At 42.9% G+C, this 20,838-nt stretch overlaps 2 protein-coding genes across 3 annotated transcripts; both read left to right on the top strand.

Moving 5' to 3' along the window:
• The first annotated feature begins 1,815 nt into the window (after positions 1–1,815).
• LOC111066519 (uncharacterized protein DDB_G0271670) lies at positions 1,816–18,968 on the top strand. 2 transcript variants are annotated; one of them, XM_022355226.2, is made up of 4 exons: positions 1,816–2,371; positions 11,928–12,148; positions 17,072–17,703; positions 17,798–18,968. In XM_022355226.2, exons 2-4 carry the CDS (start codon positions 11,947–11,949, stop codon positions 17,822–17,824), a joined length of 861 nt encoding a protein of 286 aa, XP_022210918.1. In that variant the 5' UTR covers positions 1,816–2,371; positions 11,928–11,946; the 3' UTR covers positions 17,825–18,968. The 2 variants fall into 2 exon arrangements, with proteins under 2 accessions (XP_022210918.1, XP_022210909.1); XM_022355217.2 differs by having other exon boundaries at positions 17,072–18,968.
• On the top strand, positions 15,121–16,296 carry LOC111066513 (WEB family protein At4g27595, chloroplastic). The gene has a single exon (XM_022355204.2). The coding sequence runs from the start codon at positions 15,221–15,223 to the stop codon at positions 16,253–16,255; it is 1,035 nt and encodes a 344-aa protein (XP_022210896.2). The 5' UTR covers positions 15,121–15,220; the 3' UTR covers positions 16,256–16,296.
• Positions 18,969–20,838: the final 1,870 nt, after the last annotated feature.

Genomic DNA, 20,838 nt, shown 5'->3' with positions numbered 1-20,838 from the left:
TAATTAGGCGGCGCTGGCGATGGCGAAGCCTAACGATCATTTGCCTTGCTGCGTGCTGGTGTGGACAGTGCGTGTTTGATTCGGCGGCAGCTTGATTACGCACTTAAATTTTATAGACAATTATAGTGGGTGGCCCTTGGGCTGGGTTGATCAGGGGATGCACAATAACTTGTTATGCTCTTGCACAAAAACGCGACCACGCCCGTCCGGTTAATGGCAATTAAATGACACCGAGACGGTAAACGTGGGTGGCGCTTTTAGTGGGGTTTTTTTGTTTACAGGCACATGCAAATGTTTTGATGCTTGTGTCCGCCTGTGCCCCTGCACCCCTGCACCATCAGCCATATGGCCCCGTTTTTATGGGCATGTTTCTTTTGTTTCACGCGCTTACACGTGTCGGCAATTGAAATAGAAAAGTGTGCGGCCCCGTCCTGTCTCCGGGCTGCCCCCAGGCCTTTGCAGACACCCACGAGCCCATTAAAAGCACACATAAAGAATGAATGAATGAGATGGAAGCAAGCGAGAGAGTGTATAGGAGGGGAGAAAGAGATGTGTTATGCTAATTCGTCTTTTATTGCTTTCTGCTCGCCTTTTGCTGCCGTCTTCGACTCTTGGCCAGACGACAGTCAACGTCACACTCAGAACCAGACGATTAAAGCGAAACAGGAAATCAGACGTCACCCTCCAGTTAGTACCGTTAGTTTCGCAAGCAGTGATCAAGCTGCGGCTGAGGCTGAGGCTGTGGCGCTGCTTAGTGCCCCAACCAAAGCCCATTCCCGATAAAAGCCAAAGGCCATTGAATTGCCTTTTCATTACGACAACAGCGAGAAATGTGGGGCCCCCAAAAATATATATGCGTATATATATATGTTTGTATATCCAACCATCAACACAAACACAACTCATTCAAGCGCACACACACCAGCACACAAACACGAAAGGAGGGGGACGCGAAACGGTTGGAAAGAGGAAGCGAAAGCAATCGGCCGTAACAAAATTTCCGACACGTGCGACAAAATTGCCTGTTCATGGATGGGGTGGGTGTGGGGTGTGCACGGACCCATCGGCAAGCAGTCAAGGCAGACAGGCCCCAAAACAGAACCGAAAAAACTTAACCCAAAAAAAAGGCTCGTGTATTTTCGGACAGTGTAAAGTCTACACTGTAGAGCTGACCTGGCTTTTGTGTAAGAAATTGTTGCCCGCAACATTGTTGCGGAAACATCTTCCGGCCGAGCAAAATGCGTGGGCTGGACATTTTCAAATGAAATAAATGTGTGTCAACGGTTTTGGTTTTGGCGGCTAAAAATAGTTTTTATTTTTGTTTTTATTTTGATAAATGCTTGTGCTCATGTGCAATCAAATTTATTGACGGGCGCTATATTTTATTAATATAGTTTCGTATATGTAGATAAGAGTGATTTATAGTATATGGATCAGATTAATTTGCGTACAAAAGTCAATTAGTTAATTAATGACTAATCAGCTAAAATGCGGAATACTTAATCAGTAAATATGTACACGAAAAGTGCGATACGGTACTCATTATAAAACAAGACAATACAATACAATATATTAATCAAAACTCTGAACACAGTGAATAATATCGATATAAGTTGTATGGAAAATTTCAAATGTCATAATTAAAAAAAATTTGAAAGAATTCTACGCCAAATAAATCAATCTACCAATAAAAATGTTAAAATGTTGATGATATTTTCATTAGCTATGAAGCTGAGATTTTGCGCAGAATAAACTCAAATGGCTCCACTGTGCGACTGGGGCCATTTAAACGACGTTCGGTCCATGGCTCGCGTTCATTCTGCTTTGCACGGTCGCACGGTACGGTTGGGTTCGCAAGTAACGGAATATATGTATATAGCACTGCCAAGCTTTCATCGCGCGTGTTTGTGAGAGTGTGAGTGTGCTGCCTGCTGCTGTTTTTGTTGTTGTTGCTGGCGACCCCACGCGCAACGAAAGCGAAAGTTTTGTTTGGCGCGCGTGTTGCCATTGGCGTCGACGTCGACGTCTATGAATTTGCACACACACACACACACCTTTAACCAGCCGCAGACCGTGCCCGTGCCCGTGCACATCCCACATAGAATAGATTAAAAGCGTGTGAAAACAACAACGAAACAGAGAGAGAGAGAGAGCTAGAAATATGCTCATTATTTTCAATGAGGGTGCAATAAATTAGAAAGAAGCGTGTTTATGCTGCCATTCTGATCCGTGTCTGTGTCTTCTCCGTGTGTGCATGTGTGGATGAGAGTGCGCTGCCCCGCCAAAAGAGTTTAGCCAACCGGAAAAACAACAGATCAACATACGATACGCAACATTCCCGCCGCATTTCCTGGAACGCTCACACGAGACGGTAAGCCCCTACACCACCCACCACCCTGCTCCCCCCAAGGCCATAGAGAAAAGGTTGTGCCATAAATCTGCCAGCATTAGCATTAGCATTTGCAAAACATTTGTGGGCCACGGGCCACACGTGCCGCGCAGAATAATCATAAAAAAAATTGCATTTGACAGTCGACTTCCGCTGCTGAAAGCTCTCAACGCGCTAGAGATGCTGCTCGGCTCGAGTCTCATCCTCTCACGGCCTCGGGTATATGTATCTCTATGTGTGTGCACGAATTTTTTTACCCTCACCTTGTCAAGGACGAATTTAGGTCAGGATTTGGCGCTCTATTAGCCCTGTCGCAATGACGCATGGCATGGCCTTTGGCCTTCTGCTGGGCTGTCTGTTGCAACACCACAAAATGCATTACAGCGGGTCACATTGGCGTATGCGCAATATTGATTTCTTCCAGCGCATAAGAGCTCAAAATGTCACAAGGCAAACCAATTATGAACAGAACCAACAAGAAATAAGAAAACCCTTCAGAAGAGGAGCGAGAACGAAATAAGCAATAAAAGACAAAAATAAGAAATAATTAAAATATGTAGATAATGGAATGGAAGATCAGGGATCTATTTAAAATATTATTTAAATATTTTTTGAATTAAAATTGTACTTTTTTTGGGGTTGGGAAATGCCCTTCAATAATTTATGCATTTTGGAATCATTGGGATAGGGAAAATCATTAAAAATACAAATGATTCATCTCTTACTGAAAGATTTTTGATTAGAGTCTAGGCCAAATATTCTTTGCATATTTTCCCCGTTCAGGTAATGAAAAGGGTAAGCATCTGTTCTTTCCATTGCAAGGAGAGGATCACATCAGAACTACATATATTGGTTTTTTCTTTTTCGGGAATAGCGGCTAAAATGTTGCCAGCACACTCCATTTAAATGGCTTTTGTTTTAATGGCAAATTATTTGCTTTTCTGAACAAAGAAAAACTTTGGCTCTACTTAATGTGTTGTGTTAGATATGACCAGCCAGCCCTTATTTATTACGATTCGAAGAAACGACACAAAAACAACTTCCTTCCTACTCTTCCTCCGCTCCACAAAACAGATGTTTTTTCTTTCAGCAGCAGCACCAGCAGCAGCAGCAGCAGCAGCAGCTTGAGCGTGTGAAATATTCTCTAAGAAAAGTCAAAATAAACATAAACCTTTGTCTGCCCATAAAACACAGTGAAAATAACATAACAAAATGGCAATGGAGAAATCGTTGGGCCACTGTTTTTTGAGGGCAACTTTTTTGCAGCTGCTCTTTCTTTGTGGTCGTGCTTATGCTCGTACGTGGAAGAAGCGATGTCTCAGCTAAAGTGAATCAGTCAGCGACTCTCTGTCAATGGACAGCTGTTTGTTTGTTTATTTGTTTACTCAGCGTGGAATCAATGCATTTGTTTAACTTTGACTTTGGCTCTGACAAGTCATTGGCACAACAATGTAGTGGAATGGAGGAGCAGCTTTTGCAAGTGGTGTCTTATGCATATAAAACAATAAACCGGGAATCTGTCAAGGCTTTTTTTTTTGGATATATTTAATTTTGGATGGAAACTTCTTAACATTCTGTCTAACAAATGGTTCAATGCCACTAACTGCTACCAAGCCCAACACCAACGCCGACCCCAACAGGATGTTGTTCCAAATACTTGGCCATGTGCACATAGGCATAACCATATCTGTATCTACACGTACATATGTACATATGTATGTATGTATGATAGGTAACTCTTGCGCGTGTGCCTTGTGGCCGCCCCATTCCTGACACCCCATGACGACCATAATCGTAGATTTATCATTTTTGCCTGAGCGAGCGCGTTCCGAATTACAGCAACAAATAAGAACGAGCTTTATCCGATATAAATATAAACAAAAGCAAAACAACAAAACAACAAAATAGCGAAGCGTTGCTGATACGATGATCAGAAGCAGAGACGCCAACGCCGCCGCTGACACTGACAGTGACTGCGACTGCGACCGCAACGCTGGGCTCTGCTCTGTCGCAAAATGTTGGGGAAACGAGAGCGCGCGCAGCTTGGGGCGGCGCAACACGTGCGTCGTTAATTCAATAAGAACAAAAAAAAAAAACAGGAGCAAGAGAAGCTTACACACACACACACACACACACTTACATAGGCTATGTAGCCCACGAAGAGAGTTTGGGAAGCAGTGTGAAGCAGTGCTGTGTTTCATTGTTTTAGCTCAGCCTCTCTCTCTATCAGATTATGGGGGAGAGAGCAGAAGCTTTTATCTCTCTCTCTCTATCTCTCTCTCTGCTTTCGATTCTAGGCACAGCGAGAAAAACTTTGCAATAGAACCGAACCGAAGCTGGGGACAAGTAGAAAGCTAATTATTAAGTTTTTACTTTGATTTGTTTACAGTGCACAAGTCTATGGTGCTCGCTCTTGCCTTGGGTTCGACTGACAAAGTCTTCTTTGTTTTTGCATTTTGCCCTTACGAGAATGTGTGTCTGTGTGTGTGTGCCTTTGTGTGTGCTGTGGTTTTTTTTGTTTTGTTTTTTGAGCTGTTTAATTTATGCAGGCAACTACAAAATTAATTCTCTTTTTCGCTTTAGCTTTTGGTCATGTCGTTCGCTTCTGACGTCTGTCTCGCACGTGTGCGACGCATCTGTGCCGGTCTCTGTCTGTCCCCTATAACTGTGTGTGCCTCTGTGTGTGTGTATTTGTGTGTGTGTGGTGGGGGCAGTCATTTTAAACTGTAACATTTCGATGAAAACAAAATATAAAATGTTAACGGCTACTGTATAAGCCCGAACCGAGCGCCCATGAATGCCAAATGTGAAACACGAGACACAGCCATAACAATAAAAACTTGCCTAATTTTCTGTGGGTATAATTAATTTGCCTAATGGCATATTAGGTAGATTACTATGTGTGTGGGGATATCATCCATGGAGATTTATTCAAATCCCTTGAAAATATATTAGCCATTTCCGCCACCCAGCCAAAAACCAAATTGATTTTAATAGGATGCTGTGGATGTGCCAAATGGGAAGTGGAATAAATTAGCAACCAAAACCGATTCCCTAGAAATTTATTCCACAGAGTATTGCCAGCAGTTCTACTCCAGCTTTGGGAGCTGACCATCGCCAACCACATGACGTATGAGCAATATCTGTCTGTGTTTGTTTGATTTGGTTAACAGCGGAAATTCCCATAATTTACTTACTGTTGCCGAGTGTTATAAATCCTCTAGTTTTCTAGTTGCTCGGTTATTAAAAAGACAAGCAATTATATTCAGTCTGCGTCCCAGGCCCAAGCCCAGGTTTCCATAAGCCGGAATGATTAATGAGATTTCACACTCCCCATACCAGCCGCTGCCCTTCTATGGCAATGGATGGGCGCCACCCTGCGTACAACGGATATTTGCGTTCGGTTAACTGGCTGGCTGGCCAGGCAACAAGGCAAACACTATGCATAGCCGTTATGCCCGTCCGCACTCGAATTGATATTGCTAATTGCTGACCCAATAACGAGAGACACGACGCTTAAGTAAATGTAACCGTAAATTAATGCACGCGCGTGTATTTGCCCAAGTGTGCGTTTCAGAGAGAGAGAGAGGCAGAAGGCTGCCTCGAATGTGGGCTACCATTGCTTTGAGCGTTGTTGACTCTTAGTGACTTGGACGGAATTTAATTATATGAACTAATTAATTAACACTTCAATTTGCTGTCAATGACCACAAAAGTGAAACCTATTTTCCATAATCAATGGGTTGCATATTGGGTTGCTGGCGAGAAGTCAGGAACCTACTAGATCTACCCCTTGTACCGCACGATTAATGGACATAAAAGCAAGCGGGAGACTATATAAACTGACGTCCCATCCTGTCTCTCTCTCTCCCTCTCTCTGTTACTCATGCTCCATTATAAAAGTGGCACACGTGTGACAAAGACAAACAGTAGACAATTATTGTGTTAGCATCTCTCTGCCCATCTTTTGTTTCATTTTGTTTTATTTTTTTTTTGCACATTTTATGGGCACATTAGCGAATTATATTTCAGTGCCATTCAAGGCGTAGAGACACAGCGACTAGGCAAAACATAAATTAAACAAAGGCTGGGTACGCAGCTGATGAAACGAGGAGGGCGGGAATGGACAAACAAAAACACTGATGGCCAACACACGCGCCGGCTTCTGGGGGATTACCCTCTGGGGGCTTTTGTCAGTGAACTCCTCTGTTTTTACCTTACCTAAACTAAGGGGGCCAATGTGGCGGTCTGGGCACAAAGAGTCTGTCATTCACTCATTTCTGTCTGACTCATGGCACAAACTGTTTCCTGACTTATGAACCCACGAGCGCAACAACTTTTGCTGTCTGTCTGTGTTTGTTCCACATTTTCCAGGAAAATGTCGTCGAAAATATTTAAATGCTGATAAAAAAATAAGACCTTGACCTAGAAGAGAATTTATCAAGCGGTATTTGAACTGGTTTAAGTAAATGCTTGCTTTTGAATTCATCTGTTTGTTCAGTCGAAACATGTTTTGGCCATTAAAAGCAGAAGATCGTCTGTATTTACTTAATGGATTGGGTGTGTTGTTAAGTGTTTCATGGAATCAGGGAGTACCAGGAATACAATAAAGATGTGAAATGAGTACAATAAATGGTTGCACGGTGCCATTTTCAAAATATAATAATATTAAATATTATAATTTTTGTGAAATATCCAAGGGAACCATTCAAAATATTGGTACATGTTCTAACCACATACTTTTACGAGTATGTGGCTCAGACTCTGGCATTTTCAAATATTAGCCAGCCCAGACACACGTGCACCAGAAAAAAATATAACAATTAATTAATCAATGGTAAATGTTAGCAAACAAAAATTTTTATGATGTGCCAATGAAACGAGTCAACCAGAATTATTGCCGACAAAATGTCAAGCACACGATAGCACTCGAAAATTTATGTTCACGAATCATTAAATTCATTCAAATTGGCAGTCAACACAATGAAAAAGCTCTGTTCGGTCCAATTAGCCCCTCAAAAATCGAATCAAAAAAAACAGTGCCTATAAAATAAAAAAAAAAACTGGAAAATTAAAACATTCTCTTTGGTGGCAGCAGCAGCAGCAGCGGATCTGTCTGCGATATGCAAATTATCTTTGGTTGATATCTACAAATCCATCAATTAGTAACGCACCTTTCTGTATCACATAGACACATTTGTGTTTTATATATTTCGGAGATCGGGTTGCGGTCTGACATTTTAACAATAAATGTTTTATTGCTGCTTAGGGCACGCAGGCGTTTAGCTAATTTGATTGTTGATTGATTTCTATGTGGATCAAAAGCGGAAAGAAATAAAAAGAAATAACAACTTTTTTTAATGCTGCTGGCGAAGATAAAGAATTATCAGATATTTCTACATATTTTCTTTAGAGCTTTCAACATGTAAAAAATTAAATTCATTCCCCGAAAAAAAAAAAAGAAATAAAGATTATTTACCTTAATAAAAGTGTCTGCTGGAACTCAATTATTATAAAAAATGAGCAGAGATTAGTCAGAGATTGGCTATGCTCGATTGCACTTTGGACCCAGACACAGACACAGTCAATGTTTGTCTGTCTGTCTGTCTGTGTGGGAATCGTCTGTCACGCGGCGGCTATGGTTCCGGCTTGTTTCTGTTACCGAATTCCTCTTATCGGGTGGTGTAGTCATTATTTGGCACACGTGTGTCTCATTTGATGTTTTTGGGTTTTTTTATTATTTGCTTTCGTCGTTTGCCATCATAAATGTTTATCGCCTTTCCAATGGCTAACCGAAAATTGATTATAAACAGAAGCAGCAAAAGCATCAGCGGAAATTCTACGATGGTATCCCATGCTAATCGTTGTCTAGACTCGTACCATGTGTCGCTTGAAGGCTGATACACGAGTATGGCTCTGCTCTGCTCTGCTCTCATTTTTCCCCTCTGAGGCTGCACAAGCCACAATTTGCTGGCACGTTTTTGCCAGCCCATAACCGTATCTAAATACAATTATGACGCATGTCGATTGCCTGCTCATTTCATTATACTCTTTCAGAGGGTGTTATAATTTCCAGCTTAAAAACGAGACGTTTCTGGTAACCATTTTCGGGCAGGGTTAAATGTGCTTCGGCTAGTGGAAATGCAATGCTCTGCTATGCATTTTTTTTTTGTCGTACCTTAGGTTTGCTGTCTGACTTGCCGGCGCATGTGTCCAGATAAGAAGGAAAATTAACACTTTGACGTTGAGGTTGAGTTTGTGTCTCTGGCCCATGTTGTTTCTGTCCCAGTGAATTTTCCAGTCCATTGGCGGGGAAACATGAGCAGTTCCAGCTAAGTCCTAACAAGCAATGCCATGCAATTTAATTATTTAAGGTGTAATGCTTTTAAACGGAATAATGGCACGCTTCCATCATGCTCCCAGAGAACTGTAATTATTTCTGCTGCTTTATGCTAAGACTTTAAAAAGGGGAAACCTAAATAAAAAATTATTTTGAATAATATTTTATTGATTTCTAATAGTTATTATATCATAGTTATTATACCCCCGCCAGCCAAAGGGCAGTGTGTGTATTTTGGCCTAAACAACAGTACAAATCTCAAGCAAACATTGGCCTGGCCGGGATAAATAGTAAATGTTAGAAATAATAATAATAAAATACACATGCATGGAAAGTTTTATAAGCAAACAAATACAAAAAAATGGGATTTCTGTACGCTTTGGCGGCGTGTCTTTAAATGTGCGGCGCGTGTAAAAGTTGTTAGATAAGGTCAGAAATAAATGGAATGCCCTATTACAGATTAGACATTAGACAAGGCAAAGGCATAGCAAGCCAGTCCAGGTTGAGCAAAGAATGTACATACATACATACATACATACATACATACATACATAGGTGATGCAATGGCAAAAGGAAAGTGTTCAGACATTAAGTATACGCTCCCTTTGGTTATCTTCTAAATTAAAGTTCACCCTTTTGCTTTCACTTTCTCCCATCCACGTGATTGCTAATTCTATTTATGAATATTTCAGGGCATATTTAAGGCATCTTTATGGCAATTGCCGGCAGACACATTTAGCGAAACGAGACCCAAGTGCAATCTAAAACGTTTCCCTTCATGTGCGCTGCGTGTGCTCAAAAAGAACCCACGAAAACGAACAGCCAGACGGGTTGACTGGAGTCGAAGTTCAGAGAGATTTAGAGCTGGGTATGCCATTTGCTTTTAACATCTGTAAACTGGAAGTAAAGTTCTGGGTAGAAATTGAACCTCTGGCAGAGCACTATTGGCACGAACACAGCTGTATGTCTGCGAGAGCTCACTTGATGCGGGAGGCACTGTATGCAGTGCCCGCAGCGTTTCACATTACACATGACAAATAAATTTCAAAAATGGCAACGCCTTGCCAGACGCAGACACGCACAGCCACAGTCGCAGCCACAGCCACAGGAGAAAGCAAGTCGAGTTCCTTGAACTCCAACTCGCATTTTGTGAGGTCTCTTTGTGTCTTTGCCGCCGGTCACAATTGCCTTGCCTTGCCTTGCCTTGCCTTAAGACGCCTCAGCAGCAATTTCCAAAATAAAAACATAAAGAACAAGGAAAGGAAAACCAGACAGAAAGGAAATCAAATTTCCTTTTCCGTTCCGTTCTGTTCTATGCTGTGCTGTTGGCGTGTGAAAAGTCATTGGCATAAGCGCCGATTCTTTTGTTTTTGCTCCGCGTCGCGCTATTTGGTTTTACATTTTTGCCATGACAGCTGACAGTTGGCTGTTGGCTGTTTCGTGTCTTTCGTTTGTTTTCGTGTGGCGTGTCATGTTGAACAATTATTGGCTAATTTGTACGCACGCAGCGGGAAATCTCATCAAAGTTTGCTTGATTGACTTGACCCCAGTGCCGCAGAGCGAAAGGTAGCTGGGCGCAGAGCCACAACAACAACAGGTGTCTGTGTATGCGGCGAACAAAACGTGTCACTAATTGTGCCATGGATTATATATAAATAGAATTAGCATGGTGCTTGAACTCCAACAATAGTTTACTAAATGCTGCGCCTTAAATATTCTACCCATCTTACCTTAATCTAGGCAACATCTTTTTGCCTGTCTTCCACACAGTGCTGGTTCTCGCTACCTCCCATCTTTTTGGGTTGGATGCCACGCACCATAAGGCCTGCCACGCGCCGCATTAAATTTGCCATTGGGGGGGCGATTCGTGGAGGCTTAGAATTTGTTACGCACATTTCCGTCTTTTGTTACAGACAACAGACATTTCACTGCCACACAGGCAGGAGCTGCTGCCCCGTCCTGCCCGACCGACCGGAATGATGACTAGGCACTACGGCTCAGCCTGGCTCCGGCTTTAACTATCGGATGACGGATAAGGCATAAATAATGAAATGTAATTTCAACGCATATTGGCGCATTGACATCAAACTGGCAGTCGGCGGGAGTGGCGGGAGGAAATCTTCTTAGTCTCGCCTGCCCCACAAGCATTTAAAGTACTTTTGGATTTAGTGGCAGGCAGGCAGGCAACTGGGGTGCTACCAGTGTTGGTAGCAGAATGCCGTCAAGGGCCACAAACATTTCATCAGCGTCGTGGGCGCTTTTACCAAATGTAATTACACTCAAGCGATACACGTGCCGTCAACAACAGCTCATTTGTTGTTGTTGTTGCTGTGTTGCTGCTTTTCTGGGCGTTTTTCAATTTGAATTTGACTGCCTCCAGGCGTGCTGTGCCCCATCCTACGGACAAAGCACTTGAGAGGCCCCGAAACCCAAATGCGTTCACCATCAATATTCCCGTCTCCAGCGAAACACACACTTTAAGTTTATTTACCTTTGCGCCCGATGGTCGTTAGCCAGGCAGGATTTGAGGCACGCTTAATGAGCCTGTTGTGGTGGCTGTGTGCGTTGCGTCGTCTTGAATTTCAATTCCAAAGTGTTTCTACCAAAATGTCAACTCGGGACCCTGGATTTGGTTCCCTGAACTTTGGTCTTTGCTGGGGCAGTCGTTTGATTGTTTGATTCGAGTGATTTATGTTGTTATAATGGCAAAGCGGATTGGTTGAAATGAACCAGGGCGGGAAGCTGCGCTCCAACTGTGGGGAAGGGAAGTTAAAGGGTAATTCCAGCAATTTATGTATAAGATTTACCAAACTCTAGTGCGCTTTTGTGTAGCGCACATAAATCCTAAGTATATCCGCTTGCTCTGCTTATCGCCACCGATTAATGGGGGACCCCCTCTACGTCCCGCTACTGCTCTGATTTAATGTCCACAAAAGATATAAATATTCTGCACAGCATTTCGGTGGGGACTGCAATCACTGTGGACTGTGTTTCGAGTTTAATGAACCCCCCCCCCCCAAAATTAATTTCATTTAATTGAGTTGAGAATTTATTTGTATTCTTATTTGACTGCGCGTGCAGCCGGCCCTGTCCAGCGGCGGTGGAGGATTATAGTATTTATGCACTGAGAGACCGTGCAAGCAATTAATCAATTTGACGGCTAATTAATTGTGGGTTTTGTTTCCTTTCTGATTGCAGTGTTAGTCCACCAAAAGAAATGGCACCCACCATATGTTCGGACAAAAAACAGATGCGAGATTCGCGGCGACATCGTGTCGTGGCCACGGCAGCCATTTCATCAGCCACCACCAACACATCATCATCATCATCATCGTCAATGTCGTCGGCATCGGCTTCGTCATCGTCGTCATCCTCGTCAGCAGCTGCTGCCACACAAGTCAGCTCAGTGCTTAGCTTTGGTGAGTATCAGTAGCAAGTACCCTTCCCCGCCCCTACACACACACACACACAATACAGCCAATCTGGGCATAGGAGGCAGATAATATCGGTCACACTGTGAGAAAACGGAAACCATTCTGGCATATAGGGATCTTATAATTACATTGGGGCAGCCGGAAGGTTCATTTTGGGGAGAGCCCTGACCAAAGAATTAATCACATGTGGGCGTAATCATTCAATTAAGGTTAATTATGTCTCTATTTTTAGCAGACTGGAAGGTTGTTTTGGTAACTTGTGACCTATAAAAAAACCTTCCACAATATCAATTAGAACACTTGGAAATATTTCAGTTTCATTAAGGAGCTGTCAAACCCTTTTCAAAATTGATAATCATTTTACCAGCATATCTTCCCATCTCTTCTGTATAAATTAAGTCCCCTGCACTGTCAATACCATCACTTTATTTTCGCTCAGTGCAGACAGCAGTCGTGTCGTGTCGTGTCTGCGGTGGGCGCACGCGGCGCATACGTAACATTGCCTTATATATTTATTCCAATCTACGCTTTGTCTCTTTTTATAGCTGCTCTTTATTTCCCTGATTCCCTGCTGTGTGCCGTTGCTAGTTGTCTTGCGCTCACGTTATTCGGTCATGTTTAATTAATTTATGTAAACTTGACCGCACCGCTTCAGTCCCAGTCTCAGTCCCAGTCCCATCCCCAGACGCAGCTATCTCTGCTTTCGCCTTTGCCACTTCCACTTGCCTCATTGGGAAGGGTTCTTCCGCTCTCTCTCTCAGCTCTGCTCTGCTCTTCTCTGCTCCGTTTCTAGCTGAGCTGGAGGACGCACGTGCCTCATGCCCTGATGGGTCGTTGGGCGCTCCACGTGTTGGATACCATGTTGCTGCTGCTGCTGCTGCTGCTGCTGCTGCTGCTGCTGTTGGTGTTTGGTTGGTCTTTATTGAGGCTGTTGCTGGTTGCATGGCTGGCACGCGACTTTGGGGTTATGCTACAACAATTTGCGTCAGCAATTGGCCCACATGCCACCTACGTCTGGCTGTCGCCTGTTGGGTAAGACGATGCTCGTATGTGAAAACGGCCCGACAGATTTATATAAGCGATCTCTCTAATGCCTCATGACTGACAATGAAATGGATATTGACTGCTGGGCGGGCCAGTAATAACTAGGGAGTGGGCTCTAGGGGATTTCTTGAAAGGAATACATTTACTTACAATTTATTAATTGTAGAATTGATTGTTGGTGGTGCAATCACTCTCATATTTTAATTCAATATTTCCTTTATAAATTTAAAATAATTGTGAAATTAAATATAATTTATTTTGATTTTATTTTATTTTATTAAATGCGGCCTATATTTTATCTGAATATAAAACAATTTAAAATAAATATAAATTGTAATTAGTATGTGGTAAATATATTAAATATAATTAAACAAATATTTAATTTAAATTAATGCTAAATTATAATTGAATTTACAATTTGTATTCTCGGTGCAAATCTATAGGTATACAGTTTTAAATCCATTGAATTCTCAGTGCTTTTTTTTCTAGGCGAATCAACAGGCTAAAGCAGAAAGGAAAACCTTTTTTGCATCCATAACTTCTAGTTAAATTTTTCCAACAATTTCACAATGAATATATTCAGGCCAGTGATATTTTTTAGCCAGAAATATCACACCCATACGAGCAAAGAGTGAGGGGTGTGGTGGAGTGGGGTGCGGAGAGTCGTCGCAAATGAGTGTGTGTCATAACCTTTGCACGTTTTTGTTGCTGCTGTGCCACATTTGCCTGGTGGGTGCTCCTGGGAGGGGGTGCGGTTCTCTTTATTTACATGTTTTGCACATTTGCTTCGCCTGCTTTTAGCCAACTTGGCGTTTTATTTGCTGCTGCTGCTGCTGGCTTTATTGGTGCCATATTCAATGCGAATTCATTGAAAGCGTTTTTGCTGTTTCTGTGGTTTTTGTTTTTTTTTTGTGCTGCCTGCTAATTTCCAGCAACACATAAAAATAAAACCGAGAAATAAACACACAAACAGGTCTACGAAAAATGGGTGTGATGGGGCCACGTGCGAGACCTCTTCCGGGCTACCCCCACCACCACCTTCCTGGCTAAGTGGGCGTGGTTCCTGTTGGGTGGCAGCAGATGACGGCTGCCTTTGGGCATTGCCCTCGCACTCGCCCTCGCTCGTCGTTTTGTGCATTTTTTAAATTGTATTTTTACTTTAATAAAGCATTACCCTTGACTAATCAGCTGAGAACAGAACGAGGCACGTGCATCCCCCCACCAAAAACACACACACAGACACACACACACAGTCATTGATGACGAGGTCGCAGCCAGTGGAATGAGCACAACAAACGGCAAATAGCAAAACAGCAAAGCAGCAAAACAGAAGCAGAGCCACCAGTCATAGCCCCACTTAAATGCAGCGCAATGACAAACGCAGACAAGTGCATGTGGCAGCTGATAGAGAAGTGCAAGGAAAACTGAAAGTACAAAGAAACCTCGAATGCGGAATGAACGACTTTAAGATACCCTTTACAGGAAATTTGTATTTATATTTTGAATTTATTTGGTTATAGGGGAACTAACTTCAGGAAGCTCCTTGCTTGAGTGCCTCTTGATGGCAACATTTACACAAATACTATATACCCTACAGCACTACGCTTATAGGGGGTATCTTTGCAGCAAAAGGCATTTGGCCAATTCAGGAAGTAAGTCAATTCTCACGAAAAAGAGGGTGGGGATCGCACTGCGAATACTTCCGCATCGTGCTGGGGATTGTGTCTCTGTTGTGCACATGCCAAGAACACGCGTCTGCTTGATTTCCACAGAGAGAGAGCCGATGGCAGGGGTGGGCTGGGCTGGCAGTTGGTGGCGCACTCAAATAGAACGGCGGCGGGGCTGCGCGGGGCGGGGCGTATACTTGATGTGGATGAGTGTGCCTGTGGGAGACAAATCAAAACATACTTTTCTCTAGTTTAAAAATAGATACACAAAAATAAAAATACACACACGCAAACACACACAAACAAAAGGGGAAATTCCAGTAACAAACACACATATTCATGCAAAATGGACACCGCCACCAAGGAGGAATTGGAGGGCATGGACTGCGCCAAGTTGCCACTGGATCGCATGGATCTCATACGGCGCAGCTTGAAGTGCAGAACCATCGAGATTTTTGAATACGATGATGCTGTCAGCTTTACGGGCGAAGAGGAGGAGTTGGCCATGGAGCCCACACCGGACACTGAGGACGCCACAGAGGATGAGGAGGATCGTGCTATGCGTGCGGTGGCCGAGATCGATTGTCTTATACGGCGCATTGAGCTGATGCAGCTGGCCATTAGGCAGCGTCAAAATCCAGACAAATCCGAATCCGAATCCGCCGAAGAAGAGCAGCCAGAGGAGGAATATCTGACTAGAATCCAACAGATATGCCAGGAGATTGAGCGCAAACGCAAGGAGCTGGATGTCCAGGTGAAAGTCCAGGAGCTAAAGGCGGCAACAGAGCCAAAGCCTCTGGCGCTGAGCTGCCAGGAGCAGGTGGAGGTACGTAACCTTCAGCACGCCCACCACCGCCTGCAGTGCGAAATCTCTGAGATGATCTGCCGCTATCAGAAGCTGCGCAGCATCCTGCGAGAATTTCGCCAGCGGCTGTGCTCGATCAACAAACAGCTGCGCCAGATGTCCGCCCGGGCCCAGGAGTTCAACGAGTGGACCCAACAGGTGGCCGGCGAACTGCACGTCTGCCTGGAGCGCTACCAGCATTTGCTGCATCACAAGATATCCAAAATGGAGGCGCAAAAAACAGCCAAGGTGCACATTTTCCGCTTCTTTAGCCGCAACAAACTTTTTCTCATGAAAAGTCGTTTGCCGCAAAATTTGCGCGACTTTCGCGGGGAAATCGATGACCTGTGCAATTTTATAAACGATTTGAGCGTCGAAATGGAGCAGCATTTTGATAAGATCGAGCAGATGACCTTGGACAAGATTCAGACCGATACAGATGGCGATCTCAATGAACCTCTGGTGGAAATTGTCTCGGCACTGTCGGCGGTTATCAAGGGCAAACCCGTCACGATCAAAAAACTCAAAGCTAAATAAAACGATACAAGATTTCAGAACTTAAGCTGATTGCTTGGCAGTCTTAAGATAATTCCGGTTAGATATTCCAGCAGAAAATCAACTCTTGGAAATTCGAAATATTTCTCATTGCATTATGTTTGTCAAATGGCAGCCACTGCCTTCGGTCTGGCGCCATGTAGTCGACTCTGCCATCACGCGCGTGTCGCACACTCACGTTTCAGGGCACTGGGGCTCTCATGGGGGGGCTGGTGCGGCTCTCATGCTGGGTTGCAGCGTATCAAAACGGAAAGCGCTTTATTTACACAGCGCAAACAGGTGCAGGGCCGCAGTCGGCGCGATTGTGTGCACTGGCATTGGCATTGCCATGTGCCACGTTCAAGTAAAAATATGAAGGCAGCAGGCCGTCATGACCCTGACCATAGACACAGTCACGGCAATGGTAATGGGTGGGGAGGGGGTAGAAATGATTTGTGTAGGTCATGTGGGAGTGTTGCTATTTCCTGCTGCCAGTGTCATGATGACTCCCAAAAGTTCGAACAGCTGTTGGCGGATGGAAAGCGAATGGAGTGTTGCGACTGCTGGGACTGTAAATTGAAACTGCTGCTGGTCACGTTTCCAGCAGACACACGCGATCAGGGACAGTCCATAGATAGAGTCATAGAGGCGGCAATGAAACGGTTGATTGATTAGCCACTGAACTGAGCTGGCAACAAAGTTTTTTATCAGCAAAACGAGTGCGCGTTGCTTTAATTACTTGAACCCACCATATCCACGCAGTCTTGGTAGTCTTCTTAAGTTTCTTGTGTCTAAAACTTTCCATCTTCTTTTTTTTAGGTTCAATGAACTCAGTGCGTCGTCGACGCCTGCACCACCACCACCACCACCGAAGACTGCCAATGATCTCAGGCAGTGCCGCCGTACCGTCGTCCCCACGGCGTGGCACACAGGCGGAGGCCAGCAGGAGAGCGTCGTCCACACGGGCAGAGATGCAATCAGCGCGAAGCCAAAGCGAGTCAGCAGAAGTGCAACTTCAGCTGCAGCTGCAGCAACATTCCAGCGGCGAGAATATCAAAACAGTATTACAGCCTACCATGGGCAACAGCAGCAACAGCTGCAGCCACAGCAGCCATAGAGGAGGAGGAGGAGCAACAGCAACAGCAACAGCCAAACATTGTGACAATGCACTGGCTGAGGCGATGATGGACGACGATGGCGACAGTGGCTACGAGTACTCGCAGGAGCCCAGCAAGGAGCAGCAGCACAACAACAACAACTACCAGCATCAGAACAGCGACGGTCTGCTCTCCATTGCCATCAAGACGATCAAGCTGGTGCAGCGTAACAAGCTGCTGCAGAAGCGTCTGGCCCAGCTGCAGCTGGAGACATCGGAGTTCATTGCCTCGGTGCTGGCCAATCCAGAGAATCGGCAGTACCGCGAGAAGATCACCACCAAGACGGAAGCCAAGGTCAGCAACATGCTGCTGCGCCACTAGACAGGGGCCAATGCCAACCAATGCCTAACTATTATTTTTGTTTCTTTTATTTGGTCTGTTTTTTTAGAGCCCATATTGCCCCGTTTTTGGTTGAGAACACGCTGGACGCCAATTGCAATTCCATAGGAAATACACATTTATCTATTTATTCTTCCAAGACATAAAACTTCAATAATCTTAATCTAAAATCGCATCTCTAATATAGCGATTTATTGTATTTATAGTGTCGTATTTCAGAATATTTTTATTATTTAATTTTGCTCGGTAGTTTCAGTTTTTATTGATGCCCCATGCTTGGCAGCATGTTGCTAGTGTTCATTGAAATAAATCATTGCATACTTTTGGGCTGCTTCAGTTTAAGCCAACTTTTTCTTAATTTATATTTAAACAATATTCTCAACGCTACTGCCACACACTGCTGCATCTGTTGCACTTACGCCATGGAATTGCAATTAGCTGGTTATCATAGTTGTTACAGCGACTAAATTTGCCCAGAGGTGGGGGGGGGCTTAGTTTTTGAGCAATTCGTACTGATTAACTTTATAAAAAACCACACATCAAAGTCTAACATTTTGAGCATACAATTAAACAAAAAAAAAAGAATCAACAAAACGAAATTACGGCTAACAAAACAGAAAAAATAATATTTATAAAAATGCATGAAAAGTCTAACAAACAAACAACAATTCTATCTTTATGTGTAGATGTTAGGTATTCTTTTATGTTTAACATATATTTTTACATTCAAGAAACTAATTTATAATAAATGTAATTACTATAATTAGTGTTTACCAGGCATAATCATTGAAAACCCAAGACGCTTTCGGCTTTATACAATAAATAGAATAGTTCTAGTGCAACTCAATCGAGATGACCAGCAATTGGTTTTAAGACGAAACAAAGTAAGGCCGCTATACGTAATCGGAGGTCGCACACGAGCGATATAGAACTCCGATAAATGATAGTACTACCTCTATGAAAGTTATCAGAAATGCAATGCAAATCAAAGCAAAACAAAAACAAAACCAAAACCAAAATGTATGCTAAAGACAAGCAAAATAGTTACAATTCTAAACTAAACTAAACAACAACAATTATGTGCATCTTTTTTCTCTACTCTAGATCGTAGTTAGAAAAGTTTTTCATTAACATTTTCTACATACAATAATTGGCAGAGATATCAAATCATAACAATATCATCCATAAAATTAGTGACAAAATAAAAACATATAAATATAAATACCGATTATATTTGTACTTATTTCCCTGCTGGTTTCTTGCCCAATCAAAGCCAACAAGTCATGGCTAAGTGAGTACTGTTGTCGTGTCTATAGCACCCAAATCAAAGTGCTCAGAGACCGTCGCCGAGTCGCACAGATTTGACATGGAGTCTGTCAACGAATTAGTCACGAATACGACAATGGGTCATTCCGGAAAACATTTGCCATAGGCAAACAGTGAAACAAAATGGAGATTTTGAGCCTGCTACAAGCTGATGAACATCATAATTTTTTTGATATTTAATTTGTTTGGAGCAGATTGTGGAACACCCCACCCCAGCAATTGCTTGCATCTCCATTGAATGGCGATGAAATTACATCGGAATTGTTTCAAGTTCAATTCAATTCAGACGAGCTTAGACCTTTTGAGTGCCGTTCAATGGCTTTGAGTCTTTGAGGCTTTGATTATGATTATGATGGTTGTACTGGAAGTACTACCTTCTTGTCTGCACGTCAGTAAATATATCTAGCTCTGCCTATTTTTGGCCAAATACATGACAGCTCTCAGAGGGGAATCTTAAATTTGTCGAATTACCTTTTTGACGTTGGTCAATTGTGGGTGCCGTGCCTGAGTCTGGCTGTTATCGTTGTGGCTGTTATTGTTATTAGTTTTACGGGCATTATTTTGTGTGTGTTTATTGGATTTTTTTACGGACTCGTCTCACGTCTGCATCTGTTTGCGGCACGTGATTTATGAACAGCAGTACGAGTTATGGACATTTATACGAGTATACATAGTCTCAAGTCAAAGACTTGGGGACCCGACCCACTTGACACTCAGGAGATTTTATTGCTCGCCCGGCAAACGGTAAAAAAAAAAGAAAACTGCTGGCCCACCTGCCCGCCAACTGTTGGCCTGAACTTGATTTGTGTTTATGTTGAAGCCGTGATTTGTATTTGTATTTGGTAATTTGTATTACTGTATTTTGTGTGTGTGTTTGTTTTTTGTTTTTTGTTTTTTTTTGTTGGCTGCCAAGTGTTAAATTGCTAACTTGCAGGTGAGAAATTAGATCTCTGTAGTGATTAGTGCGGCAAGGCCGTTTATCAGCTACTTTGTGGACTTATATTTTTATATTTAGGTGGCAAAAAATACAATTTGCCATAAAATGAGCGCCTGCATGTACGAGTATGCAAAGTATCCCAGGGCAATGAGAGATGCATTCGCATTTGGTGTGTCGTTAATGACTAGCTGGGCAATGGCATTTATCTGCTACTTTGCGGATTTAAATATGTATTTGTAGATCTTAGTCAGTTGTAATAAATTAAATTTGCAATGAAATGATCGGTGTACGAGGACGAGCACCAGTACGAGTAGTATGTTGCAAAGTGCCCAAGGGCACTGTGTGAGATGCACTCACATTAGGTGTTTGCTTTGGCGTATTTTCACACCAGGCAATGCCAGCAATTGGAAGCACCTGATTTGCAAATTAGCAATACACTACAATACATTAAGCAAACTAGCAAACAAAGGTTTATATGTTACAAACATGGCTAATGGAGAGGCAGGTTCTGAGGTTCTAATCGCAGGACGTTTTGTTGAATATTAACAACATTTATGGCAACAGGTGCGTGAGTTAGGGTTCGAGGTATGTTTACCATGCATTTATCAGATATTTAACATAAATCATATCATAGACACTTGTTAAAGGGTTACAGCTACAAGGCTACCATAGCTGAGGTAACTTCTTGTAATTTACGCAAATAAATAAAACTCTTGAATAATCTGGAAAACCCCTGAAACATTGCTGTTGATTCAGTTATTGTTTAGATCAATTTCTTGATCTATGTAACTTCTGGTATTGGTCTCCAAAAATTTGTTGTCTCATTG

Source organism: Drosophila obscura, unplaced genomic scaffold (genome assembly GCF_018151105.1).
Source record: "Drosophila obscura isolate BZ-5 IFL unplaced genomic scaffold, ASM1815110v1 contig_4, whole genome shotgun sequence".
In the NCBI taxonomy this organism is placed as follows: Eukaryota; Metazoa; Arthropoda; class Insecta; order Diptera; family Drosophilidae; genus Drosophila; species Drosophila obscura.
This window is presented reverse-complemented; position numbering and strand designations above follow the sequence as displayed.